This window comes from Merops nubicus, unplaced genomic scaffold (genome assembly GCF_000691845.1).
Source record: "Merops nubicus isolate BGI_N331 unplaced genomic scaffold, ASM69184v1 scaffold19642, whole genome shotgun sequence".
NCBI classification, from domain to species: domain Eukaryota; kingdom Metazoa; phylum Chordata; class Aves; order Coraciiformes; family Meropidae; genus Merops; species Merops nubicus.
This window is the reverse complement of record NW_008594204.1, coordinates 173,581-186,757: the sequence shown is the minus strand read 5'-3', so window position 1 is coordinate 186,757 and position 13,177 is coordinate 173,581. Positions and strand designations below refer to the sequence as shown.

The following is a 13,177-nucleotide window of genomic DNA, read 5'->3' as shown; positions in this document are numbered from 1 at the left end:
ATGTACACCAGCACAGACTACAAATTGAGCAGAAATTCATGCTAGGTGGTATTAAATTAAGCACTTTCACTCCTAAATAAGGAAGAGAAGTTTGTTGCCAGCTGCTTCATGTTCTTTTTTATACATTCTTTTTAATATAAATTCTTTATATATATATGAATGAAATTGTAACTTTTTTTCACTTCCTTCCACAGATACCTGCACTAATGGTTGGTCTGGTTGGTCGAATCTTTCTCACCGTGACTTATTTCTGCAGACTTGCTCCATGTGATGAAACGTCAAGAGACATATTTTGAGCCATACCTTCCCAGTCAGCAGCCCGAGAGAAGATGACAACAGCACAGCATTCCAGCTCCCAGGCAACAGATCTGGACAAGGTGGGGCGTAAGTCATTTGTTTGAGGGGTTTTGTCCCCTCACACTTGTTTTTTACAGAGGTTTCTATCTACTCATCACATGGCTGCCTTTGCTTCTGTAGTGAAGACATTTGCAGCTCCCTGGCAAATTGAGCATCGATGAGAATATTGGCTCCTGCATTTCCATGTCTGACCGTGACCTGCTGTCCACTCCATCTGTGCACGTGTACTTGTTCAGGTTCACATGTAAGGAGCAAAAGATTTGCTAGATGTGCACCGAGGAGTTGGTACAGAGCTCATGGGAGCTGTGGATCAGCTCTATCTGCTCTCCGACTACACAGATATCCTTTCTGATTTAAATCTTCAGCTTAAGTCCCTGTTGACGAAGCAATACGGCACATTAGAAGAACGATAAGGAAATAACTGAGTGGTAAACCCCAGAAATATAGTTTCTTGTGAGACAACTAAGGCAAGAGAGGTCACAGCAGGCACCCCAGCCACAGCCCTGAGCAGCAGCAGCATGTCAATGCCACCAACAGCGTCATGCAAGTGACTTGGGAGGACTAAATTTCAGGGGACTACATCCTGTTTCTGTATTTTTTTCCTGTTTGTTAACTTGTGGCATGAGTAAAAGGAAGGCTAACCCAGCCAAACCTCTGCTGAGCAGTGGTAAGCAACCTAACTGATCATTTAACTTTGTTTTCAACACAGAGGTTTGCCTTGGGAATTTTAACAGAAACTACGTCAACGAAAAAAATTTTTCCTTCCCCCCCCTAGCTGCAAACAACTGTACACTTGTAAACATACATCATGCCCATGGCTTCCTGTTGAACATTGGGATGTTAAAACATCTTACACCTCAGGCTGCTCTTTTCCCTCTTTTTAATCCACATGAGGAAATAAATTTCAAGGAACAAAAGTTAAAAGGTTTGTTTCAATCATGCAAGCAGCAGGTGATTGTCAAGTACTGACACCAGTGTTTTTTGCAGCCTGGTAGTAAGAGCCACGTGGGATATAAGGCCTGAAGATAATAACAGGGAGAGGATTCAAGAAGGTTCAAAAATTCCCTGCTAGTAAAGGTGTTAGCACAAGAGACAGAAAAGTTTTAATCAGTTCAACAAGGGTGTAGGTCAGGAAGGTACCTAACCTGGGCAGTGCCTCTGACTTGCAGGGCAGACTGGATGAAAATGGCTTCAGAAAGGGACAGAAGAATTGCAAATGGAAATTATGTCATTCCTGCAAGAAGAACTGACTGTCTCAGCAGACATCTAAGGCGAAAGAGTCAAAAAGAAACAAACAAAACCAACAAACAAACGAACAAAAAAACAAACAAACAAACAAAAACACAAACAAAAAAAACCCACACCACAAAAAAACAATCAATCAAACCCCAACAACAACAAAAATCAACCAACAAGTCAACAAGTGGAAGGTTCCTGCAGATTGACAGCTAAAAAGAAGCAGAGATCTGGGAGCACCTGCAGGAATCACTGTCATTTCTCACTCCCCTGGTGGGTTTCCACTGAGCCTAAGCTCTCTTTCCTAAAAGACGTTTCAGTTCCTCGAGCAATGTAGGAATGTAATGGGTTCAGACCAAAGCCCAGGTACTAGATCTCATGAAGCAGTTCTTTCTATTCATATACTGTCTTTAAAAACAGGACAGTTGATAATTCTTTATGAACTGTAAACAAAAATGATCTCATCATTCATTGATACATAAAGACAAATAATTTCAAATTTAGTCCTGGACTCACTCTAACCTAAATAACCAGAAAAAAATGAAGCCAGGATACCATATTTTCATTAAATCCTCTTTACCTATCATTGGCTCGCTATTCTGTTTGCTCAAGGAGCAGAGTCTGTAAACTCTCAGCGCAAGACCCAGGAGGATTTTATTCTGAGGAACAATGTATTTTACCTTGCCTAAGTCGCACCCCTGTGTGATCATCAGTGTAGGAGAGACTTCATCTGCCTGGGGAATTTTCTCTCCCAATACATTTGCTGAAACATAGCAGCAGTTTTGCACTTTTCTGGAAGAGTGGAAAAATGATTCTGTGTGGATCAGTAATGAGAGCAGTAATTGCCACAGGGCTGACAATAATTTATGCAGAAGTTCTCAATTGCTCCTAATGGCCTGTCAGATGGTAAAAGGGAATACAAAGCAGAGTATAAAAACAACTCTAGCAGAGCTTCTGAGAACAAAATTCTTGAAACTTTCACTCTTGCTAAGAAATATGAAAATGCCAGAACTGAAGTGGCTTCTGGAGAAGCAACAAAGGAAAACGCCACTCTTATCTAGTAATTCCTGTAGATAAGATCTGGTGATTGCAGGAGATCGTGGTTTCCAAGATTCACCCATATCTTAAATCAAAAACTGTAGTAGAAAAAAACCTTCATGTACTGTGAAGAACAGATTACAACTTCTTTCAGTTAAGATTGGTTGAGGAATGTCACTACTGATACTTCAAAACCACAGAAATGTCAACTGTTTCCAATTCAGTGTAAACTGAATGCAACTCGGGAGATAATCATGTACTCACTTGTCTCCAAACTCTGTTAGAGGTGTTTGGAAATGTAATTATGCCAGAGTTAAAGGACTTAAATTAAGCAATGTATCAACATTCAAGCTTTAAATGGGAAATAAGAGCCAATCTAGAAATACACAAGGAAAATGAACTTTTGAGCTTAAAACTGTCTCATACAACAAAACGTGCTAGCATACATACATTAAATTATACCTTAGACAAGATTCCTGAAGCAATTTCTGAACTCTGATATTTTTTGGATGTGTGGATTTTATCATGCTTTCTTCCTTCAAAAGCCTCCAGAGAAAAATATTTGGCATTTGAACTGCAGAAAACAGTTAAATGCTAGTTCTGTAACTGCTGCAAAAATTAAAGTAGGTTTCAAGAGTACAAAAGGAAGGGTTTAAATTCTAAAAATAAAGATGACCTCAACTTATAATATTAACTAGTAAGGGTACTGGTAGATATACATTTAGGTTATGTGAAAGGCAGATATAAATATATTAGAAATAAATGCAGTGTATACAGATGCTTGATTAAAAATATATGCAAGGTGATGTTTCCCTCACCCTGTCTCTTAGAGTCTCTTATTTTCATGTTATTATCCCTCCTTCCTACAAAGAAAGGCTATTAGTCTCAGATAGTCATAAACTTTTCAAGTCAGTCCTAGGCAATCAGCAAATGAAATACTGCAAGACAATATTGTCTCAATCAGAAACACTGAAAGAAAACAATTGGCCAGTTCTAAATGATCTCTCAGATTTTAGTTATATTATCCCTTTCTTATTTGAGCTTCCAAGTGAAGTTAGGTGTGTTGTTTTTTGGGTTTTGAGTTTTTTTTAATGCTGAATATCAGAATGTCTGGCATGAGGGAAATTTTTAGCTCCCACTGCCCAGGGTACATGGTATGGGAGCCTAACACAGCCCTGCCACACTGAACGTGGTGTGTTCAGCACAGCACCACCACTCCTCACGCTTGGGTAACAGCCACGAGGCTCCACTCCCAGTGAAGACGGAAGACATTAAACCAAATCACAGCCTTGCTTCCCACTGCCTTTTATAGATGCTTTTCCACCCACCTCTGGTGGCTGCCAAGGAACTTGCACCACACCACTATCATCACTTATTCAGGTCTCTGTGTGTATCTGACAATGACAGAAAATAAAAGATATCCAGCTCTCATTGTAGACTCCAGCCTGCCCAAACCCTTCTTTGATATTTCAGAGACAGCATTTTTTATGGCATCAGCAACAACTCCGTGGCCAGGTTTCTCATTCAAATTGCTCCTGAAGACAGAACAAGGTCCTTCTGAGCAAAGGCCAAAAAAAATCATTTGGCTAATGCTAATGCTTCTGCCATGGACAGAGTTAGTTCTGTAGAAATATCCACTTTCACCTAGTTGTGTCTCCAACAGAAAGGCTCGTGCTCCGTTCACCGTCCTTTCCTAGTCATAAACCTCAAAGACACTGAAAAAGCTCAAAGGCGATCACAGGCACCTGCAGCTCTGAAGGGAATTCTTTTAGCTGGAATTCTTCTTGCCAAAGAATCAGCACAAGCATCCCATGCAAAGTGAGGCCAAGTTGTTGTACAAACCTCACTGTGGTAAGAAAAATACAGTGTCGCTATGTACGCTGTGAACCTGTGTGGAAGGTGACTGCTCTTGATCATTCCCCCTCCCATCCCACTCACCAACAGTGTCTCACACCTGCCTGCTCATAAGGGTTTCACCTTTTTTCTTTCTATTTCAATCTTCCATGCTGCAACAGTATTGAATTTATGTTTGCAATGGGTTTGAGACTCAGATAGGTCCATGTGGATGATAGTAAGTTGATGAGTTCAGATAATCAGTGTGGGAAGAACAGCCCTTTTTGACTCATTTTCAAAATGAAAATGCATTTCATTTTGAAAAACAGAAGAAAAAACAGAATTCAAAAGAGGAGGCTGTGTTGCATCCTGTAAAACCACCATGCACCAAAAAGGAGTGTACTGTTACACAAAGCAGACAGTTTCTGGAGCTCTAGACAAATTTGATTGTCACAGGCTTTATATATTTCACATTGTTATCAAACAGAAAATCAAATACCAACAACTTTTAGTGACAGGAAAAAAGAACAAAAAAAAGGGAAACAAACAAAACCCAAACAACCAGTTAAGAACGCACCATCTAGAAAGAGCAGACCCTCCACAGAGTTTCCATGGAGAGATCTAGAGGAGATCTGAGCATCAGGGACTGGCACTGCCTCTCACTTGCTCCCCACAAGGGCATCAGGGGCTGGACAACATAACCTCTAAGTTCATTCAGGAACTGACTGAGAAACTTTTAAATAGGCTGTGGAGGAGTCAGGCAAGTTCAAAAATAGAGAGTTAGCAAGAAATTCCTCTTCCCCTTCCTAACATTGGGCTGTGTTTTCAGAAGACAATATATGCTTGTCAAGAAAAAACATAAAACTTACAAATAAATGTGCATTTCAATGGATAATTTTCATTCTGGGAAGGGTCAGAAAAGAAAAATACAGGTTTTCAAGCTTCCCAAAGGCGGATTTATCACTTATCCCAGTCTCTGTGTAAGGATTCCTTGTTACATCTCATAGGAAATGTTACCCTCTCACCTCAAGGAAACAAGGCAGACTGCTTGATAGTACATCCTATGTGATATGATATTTTTTCCCATATTCTCCATTACTACAGCAATGCACAGATGGAGCAATCCAAAGCAATGTACAATAAACAGATTTAGAGAGGTAAGCAGATACGTCACAAGACAGAAAGTGTATGAGTTACTGTCCTTTCTGAGAGCTACAGTCTCCTCAGAGAGGCCCATGTTTGATCTGAATCCAGGTTCACATTCAATTCAAGAAACAGTTTAAATCATTCAATAAACTTGCTTAAGTGTAGACTAACCACCATATTTTGTTTCTTCATTAAAAGTTCATTTGAATTTTACTCAACATTAGCCTACATATAATTTTATTTTATAACTGGTTACCAAAGGTTATACAAACATATCAAATCCATTTGAAATAATGTCTACATCTCACTTCACCAAGGGCAAAATCGAGCTTCAGAAATCAGTTTTTTAATGTTTAGGACTCTTTAAAAAGGACATCTGCTAATTAACTATAGGCATCCTTGGCAGCAGTGTATAGCAGACTAATTTTACAATGAAAGAGCATCTCCCACATTTATACAACTGCTCAAAGAAAGATGTTAAAAAAAAAAAATAAGGATCTTTACAACATGCTCAAAAAATTGAATTAAAAGATCTTCACTAACTTGATCTATTCTCTCTGTGTAAAACATGGCAAAACCTTCCAGGAAAACCATTTTAAAAATACAGAAAAACAGTGACCATTGAATAAAATGCTGTGCTGTGGGAAAACACAAACACTTTTCCCCAGGCTGTGCTGCTGAGCTTTTCAGACTATCTCAGAATCTCAGATGTATCACACCTCCCCAGGGGAAAAGAAACATTTTAAATGTAGTATCCAAATAAGAATAATAATAATTAAAAAAAAAATTAAAAATAGTCATCTGATTACATATCGCCCCTCTTCCTAAAAACTGTAACAACCCTATTTTCAAAATTCAGTTCCCATCAAACAATTTAAAGAAGAAGAGGGTAGTCTGTATATTTATACCCAAGAAAAAAGGCTGCAGAACTACATTCTAATTTTGCAAAGTGTCATTCATGGTTAACAATGTCCCCAACGTATTCTACTATGTCAATTATATAAGGTAATAACAATGAATAAGTTTTTCTTCAGTTAAAATTATCTTAAAATTATCCATTATCTTTCCATGTCTAAATCAGACACCTGCTGAATCAAGTCGTGTATCCAAAATTCAGTGAGAAAGCAACAAAAGAGTCCTGATTATATATACAGGATTAAAGAAGCACAAATATGATAAAAGAGCTCTGCATAGCTACGTGCTTATCCTGCTTCTGAATGGAAAAGGAAGGAGGAAGGGTCTTCAAGGAAAGTAGCCAAAGCAAACTGAAGCGAATGTTAAAAGCATTTCAAGGCTATATTTAGAGGAAGACATTCTTCATACGTTTGCCAATTCACGTCATTTCACACTGCATGTTTTATCCAGCTTTATAAGTCTATGAGAGAGCAGGGTTGGGGGGGGGGGAAATAAATCTGGATCAGTTGCCAGAAATGGAAATCTTGTATTTATGTGGAAGAACGAATATTTTAGGCACGTGAATTCAGAAGTACTTTCCAAAGTGGGGAGGGGAAAAAAAAAAGAAAGAAAGGAGGGTGGGGGGCCAAGCAGAATGTTAAAACTTGCTTTAGACTTCACATAAGGACTCTGCAGCATGTAGTTTATAAGCAACATGACTTAGCCTCTAATACTCCCTTTTGTGCCAGGCTCATCAGCCTTAGCTATATCACTAAAAATACTAAAATGAGTGAATTTCACTAAGTCTTCAGCTGGTATAAACTAGCTGAAGACTTGTCCGTGTTCATGTAGATAGGTTATATCAGTTATATAAGCAATGACATATTTCTCCTCTATTATGTGGTAAGCAGTCATCTAAGATAAACAAACAAGCAACAAACAAGCTTAAAGGTGAAAACAGAAACAAAAATACTACCGTTTCATAAGAATATTACGATTTTTCTCTAACTCGTTAAGCACATGTCACAAGGTACAGCTATTTGCATTAAGAAATGTCAAGCATACAAGAAATATGTCAGTACCAGATGTAACTCTGCTAGGGAAAAAAAAAACACATGGAAATTTCCTGTTAGTGACTTTCTAGAGAGTAGGGATGGAATTCATTTGAGGAACAGAACTGATTTTACTTAAACTTATATAAATGACTTCTACAAAGAGTTTTTACCTTCATTCCCTTCTCCAGGTGGCTGATAAAACGAAAGCCCCAAAGATATGATGGCTGCAATTTCCAAGATTATAAGAGTCACATCCTGCAACGCTTCCCAGACTAGCTGTATGAATGTTTTTGGCTTCTTTGGAGGTATAAAATTTTTTCCAAAAATAAGCTTTCTTTTTTCTAGGTCTGCAGCAGTGCCAGCTAATCCTGTAAATAAAATAAAATGAAATCAATTAAAATTGCAGTTAAATAGAAAATCTCAACTTACATCTGCATTCCTACAAATTACTTCTCCAAGAACAACTACGAGCTGTAGCACCTATGGCATATTAACAAATTTGTAGATATTCCACTTAAATTTTGCTTTTGCAATATTATTTGTCCTTATGCTTTTAACAGAATCCTTATGACTCTATTTAGTACTAATTCCTTCCAGTTTTAATCACAAAAACAAGTCTTTGAACTAACAGTTTTACTTCAATAAGACCTATGTATATAGATACATATATGTAAGCCACAACATCTGAAAATATAAAGCACAAATAAATTATATTTGGGCTAAAGCTGGAATAGATGTGGGTCGTTTTGGTGATATCATCAGAAGAAGCACATAGATCTTTGTTAGGACCTCAGGCTGATGACCTCAATGTATAAATTGATCTAGCATGTCTTGTCCTACTTCAAAGCAGCCTCTCTTGCTGCACATGTACTGCCACACCATCACTGGAATGAACTGCAACAAATTTTTGTTAAGTGGAAAGACACAGCCAAAGGGACAGGTTATATAAAAAAAAAAAAAAAAAAAAAAAAAAATAGGAAAGGATATAGTTCTTTAAACTGATAGTAAAATGCATGTATTTTGTAAGATACTTCAACTCCAGAACATTTCACATTGAAGATACGGTGTAAGAATGGATGGCAGTGCTGAACAACCCACATAAGTGCTTTTTTTCCTATTTTTCAATTACATTAATATATGCTCATCTAGCACCTCTTGGGGGGGAAAAAAAATAGGGAAAAAAAAAAAAAAGACTTGCAAGTGTTAGGGTAGAATAATTATGTTCATAGACTGCTCTCCAGCATAAAGATCTGCAGTAACGTAAGTGGCGACATACATCTGCCAAATACTACTTGATATCAGTTGGAACATTTACAAAACTGTAGGTTTGAATGTGATCAGCAACATAATTTTCTTCACACTTATTCATCCTAACGTGACACAATGAAAAAAACCTAGAATTTAGAGTTGACCTTGGAGGAATCCAAAGGTGCCTGCAAGAGAGCGAGAGGAAGGGATGGATCCCATGCTGTGAGGACTCCTCTCCTCAGGCAGTTTTGGGAAGTCTCTGCCTCCCCCAAGGCACAGCAGCACCTCTGGGGTGGCACAAGATTGGAAAGCCCTATTAACGGGGCCTTCAAGGTGGCAAGCAAAACACATGAGGATCCTAATGTGCCATCAGTACTAAGTTTTAGGTCTTGCTCATTCAGCAGCATGCATGTGCCACTAGGTCACCTCCTCGATGGAAGCACCAGGCCTGAGCGTGCTCTCCTCACCATGAAAGTGATGCTTCTCTGAACGTCTCCATCCTACCTTGCCTTCATCACAGGCAAAGATGTTGACTCACTTTTCACTTCAGGTGTATAATTACAGCTGTTGTGTAGCTTCTGGCTCTTGGTTAACTCATCAAACTTTCATTTCACCCTCAGCTTCCACGAAACACTATCCTCCTCTCCCAGATAAAGGCATGCTGTAGTTATTATTACCTCACTTCATTTAATTTTCAGTACCTAGGGCTTAGTGACACTGTAGCAGGCAGGTTCCAGCTATTTTGAAGTGTGTCTACATTATTCTCCAAGATCCAAACAATAGCATGGCAAACCTCTCCGCTCCTCTAGGAGCTTCTGATGTTAGCTAAATGCTTTCTCCTATGAAATACCAATTACAGGCCATCAGCCTTTTGGGTAGCTGCCCTGCTGTGAACAAATGCAGATCACAGAATTTAGGACAACACACGAGAGTGATGGGGTGGGGGGGCCCGCTCATCACTGATGGGACCTGACGTAAGGCCTTTAGCAAGAGATGACACAAAAGCAGTGTGATTAGCTTTCAGAGGGCTTCAAAGCCCTTCAATACCAGGCAGGATTTTCACTGAAACTGGCATGCACATTTTGCACTAGGCCCCCAAAAAACAGCCTACTCCAAATACAGCGGTGACCTCATACATGAAGGTGAAACTATATGGACAGCACTGACAGTGGTAGGGATTTCCGGCAGAAATCTCCATGTAGTGCACCTGTGAACAGCATTATAAAACCTATGAAACAGAAAAAAATCAAAAGCACACTGGAAAACAGAAGGACGAGACACTTGAAAAATGCCTACTTTCCAACACAGACCATATGTGCACAGAGGTGGGCCAGCTCCAGTGGGTGAATCGGTGACTGGGCGCTCAACAGCATGAAAGGCATGGCTGAAATAGTACAGGAGAGAGCTGCAGTGGTTTTCAAAAACCTTAATATTTACCTAGACATGATGAATTCACAACTTTGAAATTATGCTGTACAAGTTACTGTTAGGAGGTCATAAAATGTATATACATGTTCTGTCCTATGCTCATAATGCACATACAAACACATGTACACACTGAGAAGTCTCCAAAGCAAAAGACAGATCCTGGTAACTCATAGACCTGCTTTTTCTCTAAAACAAAAATCGTTCATTTAGACATCACAGAAATTTATACACCATAAGGTTGAAGACTAGACAGAGTTTAAAGCATCTATGGTCACCATTATCTTCCAGGCTACAGGCTAAGTAAACTACACTGGAATTTAGAGAGGAATTTCATTGCACTCTTTCATTTTGCATAATATAAATTATTTTCCTTAAGACCCATGAAGAGACAAGGGTAAAACATGTGTGTGATTTTCCTTTCTGCAAGTCTATGTCTTGGTGAAATTACTCACCAGGTCAATCGCATCTTAAAAATAAGACAATTTCCCAATTAAAGAGGAATATGTACTTCCTTGTAAATCATTCAGAAATACTGGTAAAGGAAATTTAATGTTCAGCTTAAATCAAAAGGTTTTGCTTCTCCTGAGATCTGGCCATCACTCAAAAAAATCCATTCAGCAAAACTAATAAACTCCTATATTTAGAGAGAGAAAGGAAAGGAGAGAATGAAGAAATTTACAGACCAACTGATGAAATCACATCATAGCAGTCCCAAGCCTTACTGTAGAGCTCAGGACAGAAAGGGACAATAAAATACATATTGATGCCCAAGTTATATAAAGAGATACAGCTCAGGGAAACGTGATTGAGAATCTGAGGCAATGCAAGATGTTTATTTAGCAAAAGCTTCCACAAGTTCTCCATACTATCAGCAGAAGATATAAGGGGGAACACTCCTTATCTTTTTTAAAACGTCTGCTTTAGCAGCAACATTCAACAGCCCTAAAGGTGTTCTGAGGAAGCCCAGCTTGGCTGCCTGAAGAGGCTCAGAGGCCATGCACACCGGCACTGGCAGATCTGCGGGATGCTGCTTCCCAGGCAGTGCAGATGGCAAAACCATCAATTAACACAGCAAGACCCTGCAAGTGGACATCTGTCCTCCCCAGGACTTTGAACCAGGAGACAGCCTTCCTGCTGCTACATTTTTTTTTTAAATTTATGTATTTTTTCACATTACACAAACTGACTTCATTACTGTTGTGAAAATTCCTTTTTTCTTATTTCTTGTCTCTTAAGCATTAAGTCCTGTGACAACAATGACAGAGCACTGCAAATGAAAGTAATTTGAAAACTCATTTCTATACGGAGATACAAACCACCCAAGGATGTCAAAAAGAACTAGTGGGGACTGAAAAAAAAGGAATGGAAATACCAGTTCAGTATGACTCTAGACTTCCTATGTCAGCATGTCTTACATTCAGTATGACCATAATCTACAGCCTGACTGGTTTCACGCTCATTTGTCCACACAAGCATCAATATTTTAATTTTTTAAAGTGCTTTTCTATGTTGAAGCTTTGCAATACTTCTCTACTTGACCCAAGTGTTTTAGAATGATTATGCAGATTTGGGTTCAATTTATGTACAATTATATCCAAGTTTAGGAAATATTGTGAAAATTTATTACTGATGCTTCCACAGCACCTGAATAATTTCTTAAGGTTTAAGTTTCCAAAAATCTTCCCCAAAATGTATTAGAAATCTGTGGGAGAATGAAAATGATTGCACAGAAAATGCTTTCTACAATGTTGTGCAGCATACTCGATGCATTTCTGATTTCCTGTGGCATTGTTGCTTTTTTGGAGGAAGAAAAAGATTTGAAAAATCAGAAATGCCACTTAATGAATTTTATCTGTCCCTTATCTACATCTGTCAGTTACTGCATGCTGAATATAAAACCATCATTTCAATTAATTCTTCCTGGAAGATTTTATTTCTCTGACAGTCATCTCCACTGCAACCAAATGAAGCATGATAAAGAATGGGTTTGATGCTGCAAAAATAGCAAAAGCACATCACTGCTAAAGCAATAATTAAAAAAAAAATAAAACTTAAGAGAATATTTCACATCTGCTTAAATTATGAGATGAAGAATGGAGAATTTACATTTGCATTATTTGTGCAAATAAACCATTCATTACTAACTTACATCTGTACACTGACGCACCCAGAGAAGCAGATGAACATGTTAAACAGCAAAGCATGAAAACAATGTAATTTAAAAATCAAAGAATATATAACTTCCAAAGGAAAAAAAAAAACAACAACACAAAATGTTCAGCAAGGAAAGTAAAGGGTTAGAGTGCTGCAGAACTGCTGTTGACATTAACCCATGGAAGTAAATCAGGTATTTTGGTTAGTGAATTCTAATGATAATTAGAAATGACACTCGTTAATTCTTCCTATGAGAAGGAATACTTTTATCTCATAAGCTCTGATAACGCCAATCTCAAACTCTTTTCTGAGCATTCCTAGCTTCACATTACCTAGGTCTTCACAGAAACTAGAACACCACAAAGTATCACCTTGACAATTATTTCATTTTCTTTGCCTTCTTACACCAATTCCATTTCTCATGGAACTATGAAACGATTGCTGCCATTACTACTGCTACATAACGCTTTAGCATAACTTGCCCAGGCCCACCACCTTCTATAGCTCTTGCACAGATTCTCAGAACTTCATAATGTGAACTAGCAACATCAGCCCAGTTACTGATGTAAGAGAAAATTCAAACTCACAATTTCATTCAACATTTTTAGCGGGATTTTACACTCTCTGGCTTTAGAAGTGAATTTGTGTGTGCAATTTTGCTTTTCTCTCTTGGAAAAGCTAGAAGTTACAGCAGGTCTTTTGTGCTTCCACTTCAATCTAAGAAGTATGATCTATGTAGTGACTGAAAGAGCTGAAAAAGTCAAATTTTCAATTCAAATGAACAGCTG

General features: G+C 38.3%; 1 protein-coding gene across 4 annotated transcripts in view; it reads right to left on the bottom strand.

The window, feature by feature from the left end:
• The window catches only part of LOC103768531 (plasma membrane calcium-transporting ATPase 2), a 170,999-nt gene that overhangs the window by 110,666 nt on the left and 47,156 nt on the right, over positions 1-13,177 (bottom strand). For all 4 annotated transcript variants that reach the window (XM_008935672.1, XM_008935674.1, XM_008935675.1 and 1 more), the window contains exon 2: positions 7,730-7,927. In XM_008935672.1, coding sequence (XP_008933920.1) covers positions 7,730-7,927 — 198 coding nt within the window. The remainder of the gene's footprint in view (positions 1-7,729; positions 7,928-13,177) is intronic.